This window comes from Ricinus communis, chromosome 4, assembly GCF_019578655.1.
Source record: "Ricinus communis isolate WT05 ecotype wild-type chromosome 4, ASM1957865v1, whole genome shotgun sequence".
Classification (NCBI taxonomy): Eukaryota; Viridiplantae; Streptophyta; class Magnoliopsida; order Malpighiales; family Euphorbiaceae; genus Ricinus; species Ricinus communis.
The window spans coordinates 22841492-22852643 of record NC_063259.1 but is presented as its reverse complement, the minus strand read 5'-3'; the positions used below and the strand labels follow the sequence as shown (position 1 = coordinate 22852643).

Here is an 11152-nt window from a genome sequence, read left to right as displayed (position 1 = left end):
GTTTTGCAATTTATATTTTCTATATAATCAAAAACTGAATCACCAAAATTTCTATTAATTGTGTATTTATTGGCGCACAGATTTTATGCATTGTAGAGTGCCATTGAGCTCGTATTTATGTGAAAAACAAAGTTAGAGATAGAAACCTGAAAACAGAAGAGTGCCATGCTTTTAGAAAAACTTGCCGTTTTACTTGAGCATGAAACACGAGAATAAGACCTTGGCACCGCCTGAAGTCAATCATTAGTACTGCAGATCTTAATTAGTAATTCGCAAAACTTAATTAAAGAAAATTATTTTATAGTTGAAATATATATATATATATATAAAATAATAATTGCCAATCTATGTGCTAGCACCTCAAGTTACTAATTAGGCAACTTAGGTCCATTAGTTTGGAACTTGTACTTGATTCGACTAAACCATATATCACTTTTATTAAATTATCTTTTCTATTGTTTTATTTTTTTTATTTTTATGAGAAATTTATTTGAACAACATATTTACGTTCTGTTACCATTTCTGAAATATCATTAAGCATAAATATATTAAATACATATCACTCGATTGGTAAAATAGTATGTCGCTCTATTAATTAAAAATTTTAATCTTTGAAAAGAATAAACCATATAATAGAAAGAGGTTTCAAATATTTGAAATGAAATAAAAATATATTTAATTTCATAAGTAATAATTCTAATCCTAAAAATAGTATAATAATTTTATATTTTTATTTTATTAATTTTTGAATATAAATAATATATTAACTAATGATATAAAAAATCTAAACTATTAAATATTCTTTTAAGAAAGAGTCTTAATCCTTATTCTTGACCGTAATATTGTCAATTATATCAATCACTAAACTGTTATTATACGTATCTAATATATTATTATTTTTCATAAAATATATATTTTTAGTTAAAAGATTAAAAATAATCTTTTGTTAAATAAAAAATACAGTTGCATTCAAATATATATTCTCAATTGACATAGTTGCATAGAATTCATTATCCTTGTTCAAGTTATAGTCAAAGTGATAAGATGAGAACGATATATTAAATTAAGGCTTAATTATTAATTAAATTTTGAATTTTATATTTTTTAACAATTTTATCTAATTTTTTTAAAATTCTAAAATAAATATGTGCTTTCAATTTATTTTCAAAAGCACTTTTTGGTAACAATTTATTTTCAAGTCAAGTATGCTTACTAAAATAAAAATTAGTTGAGTATATAAAGATGTGTTATATTTAGATATAAAATATTTGAAAGAATGCATATATATTGCATTTTTAATGGTCATATTATTAACTTTAGGATAAATTATTTTTATTGATCCATAATAATAATAATTATTATTTTATTAAGCATAATTGACTTCTCATGTCATTTCTTTTTTTGTGAAATTTTAAAAATTATCATTGAAAGTATTTTTAAAAATAAATTAAAAGAATGAGTATTTATTTTGAAAATCTAAAATAAATATATAAAATTATTAAAAAGTGTAAAGTTCAGGATTTAATTTATAATTAGACCTTAAACTAAAAGTGTCAAATTTAAAATTCTTTTTAGTCATTAGAACAAAATAATAATTATTTTACTCTAATCACAAATTAAAACTTGAACCTTAATTTGGCAACATGAAAGATAAAACTCACTCAATGGTTAAATTAACCCAAATCGAGTTCATACTAATTTTCTTTGTGATTCTATTATTTATAGTAATATTGTCGACTTTTTTTTCCTCTTTATTTATTTACTGAAATTTACTGTCATTTTAAAGATAGTTAATTTTATCTAAGAGTATATAGATGAGATGGTAAATGTCTATTCTAGTTTAACCAAGTTCTCAAATTCGAACCTTAGGTATGCAATTGTGTTAAAAACTTTTGAGGAAGTATTTTATCACCTGTAAGGATTTACCCGGCATGTTCTAAATTAACTTTAGATATATGTGTACTAAAAAAATAATAGTCAATTGTAAATATATATATAATAAAATTTAAACTCAATATTTCTCCCTTATATAGTAATCTATAAAATTAGGTTTAATTGGGACTTGCATACAAATCTATAGCTTAACCTTCATGGAGGGTTCCTACTCTAGATGGGTTGTTACACTATTGACTAAAATCCTACTCAATTTGGAATTCTATTCCTAAATTTGATTATTCTAATTTTCACATTCAAAAACCCAATATAGGTTAGTTGAAAACTTCATCTCTACAAATACCAAATCACCAATAAAAAAAAAACCATTTAAAAAAAAAAAAAAAAGAAGAAGAACACTAAAAGTTATGCCATATTAGTCTTGCTTTGGAAAAATGCTTGTGAGATTGTCTAAAGCTTAGAATAGTAGACGAAGTAAACAATTTATGAAAGAGAATCTTGAATGTAATGGGGCTATGATTTGCATGCTTGTAAATCCTTGCAAGTACTTAAGTTTTCAGAATTCAGATTCCTCAAATATATCAAAACATCCAAAATTATAGCAACCAAAGGGTTGTTATGGATCAGTAAATTGATGATAATTTTGCCATAATCTGAATGGGCTTTAATGGGAACTTAGACTATCACCATCTTCATTAAAAAAGTATTCAATCATTATTTTGATGCTTGACATTTGGTTAGGTTTGCAACTTCATTTAACTCTTACCAAATTCTCCATACTCTACTTAATTATATGGCAATTCTAGAATCTTAATTTATTTGAATCCTACAATTTAGTTCGTAACAAGCTAAGGGCGAGATGAGAGTATAAGACAAAATGACCTACTTCTACAAATAGACATCAAAATAAAAGTATAAGATCTTTTATTTCTTTTCTCTTGCCTCTTTATTAACTAAATTTTAAGATATAAAATTTAATTTGACTATTGACTTTGTTGTCGGACACCTTTCAACCTTTTTTTTTTTATGGACATTTTAATTTAAAACTTTTCATATATCATTTAAGTTAGTTCTATTTATAAAAAAAATTATTTATTGATAAATAAAAATACAATCTTAATAGCTATTTTATAATTTTAATATAATTAATATGATTAAACCAATAAGTATTTTTTACCATATCATTCGTGTTGCGCCCTCACCTCCACCAGTCTCCATCGCCCTTGCCACCATAGCGACTCTCTCACTACAAGGATGCAATAGCGATTACGATTCTAGTCATTATTGACAAAAAAAATAAAATTATAAGAACATCAATAAATAATAATATTATGTTAACTCAAATAATTGTATTTAAGCTATTTTTTATTGTATTCACTCTTAATTTAAAGAGTGTGTAAATATTCTCTTCTTTTTATCTAAAAAGATATAGATGAGTCAAATATATAAAGTTTTGGACTGTATATCCATAAATTGAGGGGGAAAAAACTAAATTAAGCACAAACGACAATACTAATGGCCAAATTGGACCTTATTCTAAATTGAATCATGCAATTGAGATACTATCGGTACTTTTTAATGGCTCTACTTTCATCCTTAAAAGTAATTCTCTCTTCTTATGATTAAAACTGCCATCCAATAATCATAATTTTTATAAGATTGTTAAAGTGTAATTCAATACAACTAAATGGTGATACTCCCATTCACAATTTCAGAATAAGAATCTAAAATATTTGTTATGTAACAATTCAACTTAATAGAATTGTTTATAGAAACTGAGCTCTCTGGTTCATAAATATTATGTTTTCTTTTTTCATTGTATGTTTCATATTTATTTAATATTGGGGAAGGGATTTTCTTTTATGAACATATGAACTCCATTAAAATTCCATAAGCAAGATAAAGACTTGAAAAAGGATATCTATAAATGGAGTGTGGAGATGACAATCACATTTTGCATAGCCTTATTGGCAAAGGGGCCTCTCTGATAAAATGCAAGTAGAAAAGGATAATTTGAGAATGTGAGGTTTGGTTATTTCCTTACAGCTTGGGCAGGATTTCCTCAATTTAAAGCCTAGTTTTTCTCATACCTCTGGACCCAAAGGAAAGCCCAATTTTCTTTTTATTTTAAAAATAATAATAAAAAGATTTGTAATTTTTTATCAAATTTATAATATTTTTTATTTTTTCATTTTTATCGTGTTAAAATATAAAAAATATAGTATTAAATTACGATTTTAGTTATTTTCTTATTTTTATTTAGTTATTTTTAGATAAAACAACTAAAAAATAACCACATTATAAATTTTTAAAAAAGTAAAAACAATAAATTTTTAAATAAAAATTAACATAATAAAGATAATATTTTATTAATTTTAGAATATTTCTAAAATATTTTCTTTTATTTTTGGATAGAAAACCCTTTATTTATATATATTTTTAATTCCTACTCTATTTCCCTTTCCATTACAAAATGAACTTTCCATGCAACCTTTGCTACCGAGAAATCTTATTTATTTATTGTTTCTAATTATGAAAAAGAAATTGGTTTTAACTCAACTGACTTCTTTTTTCTTTTTATAGTTTATTAAGAGGGTGTATTTAATTAAGAAGTTTATTTTTAAAATGAATTATTTTTAAAAAATTTCTGAATTTTTAACGACTTTTATAGAGTTGATGCTTTTATGAATAATTCTTACAGATTTTACTTAAACATACTTTTATAGACATAGATAAATTTTTATTTATTTTCATAAATTATTATTTTTTTATTATTTAATTATTTAAAAATAAATTTAATCATTTTGCCTTTATAATTTTTTTTTTTATGTTTACTTTAAATATTATCCACATAATGTTATATGAAACTCCATACACAATTAATGGATTTCATTTCATTGTTGTATTAAATTTATACTATTTTAAATTTGTTTATCTCACACCATGAATACTATTTTTTTGTCAAGACAATGATCTTTTAAAAAAAATTATTATATTACAATTTGTCTCAAATTAAATTACCAAATTCATATTATACTCGTTATATTTTGGTTATTACTTATTTGATAAATATTTAAACCTATAATAATTACATCTATTAATTATTTGATAAATATTTAAACCGATAATTATGCTTACCAACAGAAAAAAGTTATCGAAATAATCTTTCTAATAAAATCTATAAATTATATATAGGGTTATTTACTCAACACAATTTATTAAATGCTTCATTTAAGATTTATTTTTTTATGAGGACCCTTTTAAAATTAAATTATTAACTTTTAATTAATTTTATGTATGTGTGAGTATAATAAAATATTATTTTAGTAAATAATTTTTAGCTATAATTTTTGTATATATTTTAAGATGGAGAATATAATAAAAAAAATAAAAACAATAATGCAGGAGAATTTGAAAAAAAAAATTTCCAGAAGAAAAAAATTCTATTAAAATCTTGAAAAAAGCGAAAGAAAAATTTTGAAAATTTTTATTTATAATAATATATAAAAGCTCATTAAAAAAGTATATAAAAGTTAATGGCTATAAAAATTAATGACTTTTTGAATACTAGCTCACTTTTAAAGACTTTATAAAGTTGTAATTGAATACTTCTAATTTTTATAAATTTTCTTAAAGTCTTTAAAAGTCTATATTTGAATAGCTATGACTGAGTTTGAGGGACTATTATCCATGAAATTCAATATTTCATTCTAAAATTTGAAATATATCAAATTTCGAGTAAAATAAAATTGAATATCCACAAATATATATATATAAAAGCTAACCAATTAGTACGAACGGGATGTAAATCAAAGTTATGAATTATATTATGGTTGTCATTCCGGATTTGTCATTGAAACAAAATATTTCGGTACTAGAGCATTTTGGCATCCCATTTAGGATTGTTCCAGATTATATATATAATTTAATTTTAAATCATTAAAATACAACACTACAGAATTATTACCCATAATCTAATTAAATATCATATTGGAAAGCAACAAATACATATATACCCAACTTTTCATTATTATAGAATTATAATAATGAAATTCCTTTCTATAATGTAACTGACTAAATTATAAAATATTATCTTGTGGGATAAATTTATGAAAATCAAATTACATAAGTTTTAAGTTGTTATTATTAAATAATATAGATTAGATCATAAAAAATTATAAATTAGTGAAAAGAAATATGGTTAAACTATGGAGCGTAAGATGATGTGATAGATAGAAATAAAAAGATGATTATTTGAAGTTTTAGATTTAATTCGTTTTTATTGATAAAGAGAAAATATATTTTATTGTGTTAGGGTTAAATGTTACCAAATTGCTTAATTCAGCTTAATAGTATATTTAAATTTTACCGAACTATTTAACTCAATTTAATGATATATATTTTTTCTATAAAGTTGTCTCATTTTAACATATCTCGTTAGTTTCGGTCAAAATAACAATTTCGATTATTCCGATTCTAGATAGTCAAGATTTTCACCGATATAGAACAAAAAAATTTTTATTATATTTTATTTTAATAAAATGTGATATCTCGACTATAGATGAAAGGAATCAATTTCAATAATGCTGAGAGCATTCTTATATAATGTCAGAGTAATTCGCAACGTGAAAAGTACAAAAATGCCCCCACGCAGGATCGAACTACGGACCTTCAGTTTACAAGACTGACGCTCTACCACTGAGCCATAGGGGCGCTTGCTTAGTAAGGCTGTTATTATTTTTTAATATCTTAACTATGGTACCGGAATAAAACTTTCATTGTGTTTATCCACATATATGCAAACGTAACGTTAGACCTTAATACAGTAAAGAGATTAGCGAGGAAAATTAGTACAAGGAGTCATTTTGGGGCCAGCGGGCAGCAGGGAGAGGTCAAAGCAACAGAGCATGCCCAAACAGCAATCTCTGCGGAAAGAAACCTCAAAACACCCTCGTGTGTGTTACTGTTACATCACCGAAAAGTTGTGGGAACATGATTCATTTAGATAGAGAGAGAAGAGAGAGAGAGCTTTTTCCACGAAAACTTACAACATTCATCAACATTGTGGGCTACTCCATCATATATACATGCGTGGGGAGACACTATTACAAGTTATCAATTGAAGTGTATACATATAAATTTCATCAAATGCTACAAAATCAAGTGCGCCCTAACTCGTAGCATGATCATATGACTATTAATAATGGAAAATCCTTTTTCTTTTTCTGATATGATCAGATACTAATTTAAAAAGATTTTATTGAAAGAGCTCAGCTCAGCCTAAGGAAATAGGGAATACTTAGCATGTTTCATACTATAATGGATCTTATCTGAGTCACAATTATTGCAGGAATGTGTGATATGTATGAAAAAGGACTATTGCATCAGTTGAAATGATAGAGTTTTTATTTATCTAATTTTACGTGCGAGTCACATGAACCAGCTGCAGCTTTAGCATTTACATTCGAAAATGGATAAATGACAAAGGGTATCACCGCCATTAATAGTACTAAGCTCGTACACTCTTATAGAAATATCTATCCACATGAACCCCTTTTTTTAAACAAGTACAATAACTCCTTCTCACACTCAGTTATTGTTACTCTCTTCTCTTCTCTTATTACACATCTCTTCTTTCTTTCTTCCTTTCTTTTCATTAAACTTCAGGCCCCCACCAGAGTTTCCTCTTCAATTATTGTACCATATTGTCCTAAAGTTGCTTCTTTAATAAAATAGTTTTTTTTTTTTTTCCTGAGAGGAGCCCAGAAAGGAGGATAAGCATATGTAAGAGTTCTTTGCAGGGATATAGCAGTTGAACTTCAGATGTTGTCATGTAGACAAGTGTACACCACGCTCCCTTATAGGGTTGTTTAAAATGTCATTCACCTATTGCATCTTATCAATTTGACAGTCAATTTGATGTGGAAAGGAATAGTTCATAAAGAAAAATAAATGATCCAGTCAAATTTTAAGTTGCACTATCAGCAATTTTTCTGGGGGCCAATTGTAACAAATACTATGACCCTTTTTTGAGTAAATATCTGTAGATCAAATTGATGGGTTTGGAAGAATAGAAAAGAAAAAGAAAAAATGGATGATGGGTATGCAAAGGAACAGAAGAAATACTGTTATTTCTTGAAGAATTAATGCATCACTTTCTAGTCCAACAATGCACTCATTGACAGATAGTTCCCAGGCAGGCTGCAATATTTCTTCCCTAGAGCTAGCTACTAATTAAGAAACTAAATGATTCCACGTTTAGTTGTAAATTTTATCTTGAAATATATTTTGTCCAGTCAATCACGTTTCTTGTAAATAAGAAGTGAGCATCAATCTAGAAACAGAAAGAGAAAAAAATGGACTGAATCATTGGCCTGAAGAGAGAGAGAGAGAGAGGGGTTCACTTTCATTCATGAATTATGAATATGACATAGAGTTTGCTGTTGTATTGGACAATACTCTTTGGACTCTATAAAAGTACCTAATAACTTAAACTTCTAGGCTAGCTAATCTTTTAAATCATACAAAGTATCTATACTAGTTGGTGGGATTTAAAGGAACAGGACCCACTTTGAACTTTGCATGATCGTGGCTAGCTTTCAGTATGTGATTTTATTCCTAAAAAGAAAAAATAGTATGCAATTTTCTTCTTTCTTGGTTAATGGTAAAAGAAAAAACCTTTGAATGTTCCAACTTCAATGAATCAATATTGATTATATTGTTGTAGAATGTAGGTCTGGCTAAAGTGACAGTGGACTAGCAGCACAAATAAATAATTTCTAATTAATAAAAAAAATTAAATGACCAAATATTTAATTAGTTCTAACTTTTAAAATGGTCCGGAAAGAATTTTAATATGGATTCTAATCTGAAAACATCTTTTTTAATTTGAAAAACAACCATACCTGGCTACTATTTTCTTTCTTTTGCCGCCTTTCCTAGCTAAAGCCATCTGTCTATCCATATTATTTAGAGCCCACTGCACATCGGTGATGACCGATGCCATACCACATAACTAAATTCCATCCAGTTTTGTGTACATAAAGGCAAGAGCATTTTTGGATAAAAACAATGATAATAATAATAATGCCCAATTTGGAGGTATTTTTTTTTTAATTATATATATATAGGTATATAGGTGGAGATAGGTATATGGATTGATTTGATAGATTAGTTTGAAGTTCGTGTTTATTTATGTAAGAGCTTTCGACTTAGCTAAGCTTTTGGGGTCTATATAAATAAATCTCTAGTTTCTCTGTAGTTTCACTTTTACCAATCAAAGACAACAAGAAACTTGACTAAACCTCTCTCCTCTCTCTCTCTCCCTCTCTCTGATATCTCTCTCTCAGACACAGAGATAAGAGTGATCACATATTCTATATATATATATATATACACAGTATGAAGTCAGGTAGTCCTAGAGTAACAAAGAGGATGTGCAATTCCAGTGAAGAGGAAAGTGAGCTAAGAAGGGGTCCATGGACTCTTGAAGAAGATACTTTACTCACTCATTACATTTCTCGCCATGGTGAAGGTCGTTGGAATATGTTAGCAAAATATGCAGGTAACTTACAACAGAATAGTTATATATATATATATGTATAGATTACATTTGATGTCTCTTTCTAGCAATAAATTATTTCCTCTGCATATATATATATATAAAAATATAATATGTATGTATGTATTAACCATGTTTTATCAATATACAACTTTTCAGGACTGAAGAGAACTGGAAAGAGTTGCAGATTACGATGGCTAAATTATTTAAAACCTGACATTAAGCGTGGAAACCTTACTCCACAAGAACAACTCTTGATTCTTGAACTGCACTCTAAGTGGGGTAACAGGTAATAAGAGCCTCAATCTGGTGTGGAATTTTATATGACTGGACTTTTATGTGTTGATATTATGTCACTTTTTGTAAAAATTTCTATTGTTTTGAAAAAATTATTAGGTGGTCAAAAATTGCACAGCATCTGCCGGGCAGGACAGACAATGAAATCAAGAATTATTGGAGAACAAGGGTGCAAAGGCAGGCACGTCAAATGAATATTGAGTCTAATAGCAAGAGGTTTCTTGATGCTGTTAGGTGTTTTTGGATGCCAAGATTGCTTCAGAAAGTGGAGCAAACTTCTTTTTCTACTGCTTCTTTAACAAACCCTGACTATTTACAGACTATTTCAGCTACTTCTTCATTATCAGTACCCAATTTCACAACCAATCCTTCTTCGTCAGAATCTTTTGATCCACAAATCCATAAATTAGTACAGTACTGCTCAAATCTTGGAAGTGAGCATTCAATAAGTTCAGTCACTACTAGCCCTAGTACTACTGTCCTTTCCACAGATTCCATTGCAATCCAACACCAGCCTGAAATTCTTGAAAACCCAAAAACTCCCCCTGTACTTGATGACACTGGCGTCTACAACTACAATAACCTAATTCTCAGTGAAGGTTACCATGTGGAGAGCAATGGGTATGACATGGATCATGGACTCAATCCTGCTGCAGCTTCAATGCCTGAAATTGGCACTTTTGATGATTCACTATCAGAATGCCAGATGGCAGAAAGCAATTGGGTCTTTGAGGATGAAATGGCAGATGCTTTATGGAACATGGATGACATTTGGCAGTTTAGGCTTTAGTGAAAAAGAAAAAGGCATCTACCATATCTAGGATGGCTCTGTTATTATGGTTAGGGTCCATCCATCTACTCATCTTGACCCCAGGCATTACACTGATCTACATTAGATTTTTACAGATTTAAGTGGTGATTACTATTATTGTACTTTACAAGAATGCATAATGTAATCACTCATCTATGAATTAAGAGTGACATAGTCTTATTGTAGTTCAAAAGATTGTATGAATTTATGAACAATTATGTAGTGAACTTGATTTAAATGTCGATGAGTACCTTTTCTTTTCCTAATTCTTGATAAAACATATAAAAGATGTACAATCCGTAAAGGTTAATGACAAAGACTATGTATTCTTTAAATTATGAAGATGATGACGACCAAGACTTTGGTAAAGAAAAATTTAATGTTCATAAAGGCTGTATATGTATATCCAACTTTGTTTTTTCTTCTTACATTTGTAACTGAAAAAAGATAAAAGAATAGAAAGGTGGTGGTCAATTCAAGGAAATGATGGGTAGAAGTGACAACACAAAGGATTCAGAGGTGGAGTCATCTCTCTGTGTACATGGGACACTAACGCCTTCGAGGACTCGAAGGAAACCCAAAGGATTTTT

General features: G+C 27.6%; 1 protein-coding gene and 1 non-coding gene across 2 annotated transcripts; one reads left to right on the top strand and one right to left on the bottom strand.

Moving 5' to 3' along the window:
- Window positions 1-6534: 6534 nt before the first annotated feature.
- Window positions 6535-6606, bottom strand: TRNAT-UGU. Its single transcript has one exon. It is a non-coding gene; the product is annotated as a tRNA-Thr (tRNA).
- Window positions 6607-9151: 2545 nt separating this feature from the next.
- LOC8271501 (transcription factor MYB62) lies at window positions 9152-10798 on the top strand. The gene is made up of 3 exons (XM_015724074.3): window positions 9152-9457; window positions 9614-9743; window positions 9851-10798. Exons 1-3 carry the CDS (start codon window positions 9295-9297, stop codon window positions 10539-10541), a joined length of 984 nt encoding a protein of 327 aa, XP_015579560.2. The 5' UTR covers window positions 9152-9294; the 3' UTR covers window positions 10542-10798.
- Window positions 10799-11152: the final 354 nt, after the last annotated feature.

Bases quoted from the DNA above. Each gene is read 5' to 3' on its own strand.
- LOC8271501 (XM_015724074.3), top strand. From the start codon at position 9,295: ATGAAGTCAGGTAGTCCTAGAGTAACAAAGAGGATGTGCAATTCCAGT. The intron at 9,458-9,613 runs GTAACTTACAAC...ACAACTTTTCAG, and splicing joins TATGTTAGCAAAATATGCAG to GACTGAAGAGAACTGGAAAG. The intron at 9,744-9,850 runs GTAATAAGAGCC...AAAAATTATTAG, and splicing joins CACTCTAAGTGGGGTAACAG to GTGGTCAAAAATTGCACAGC.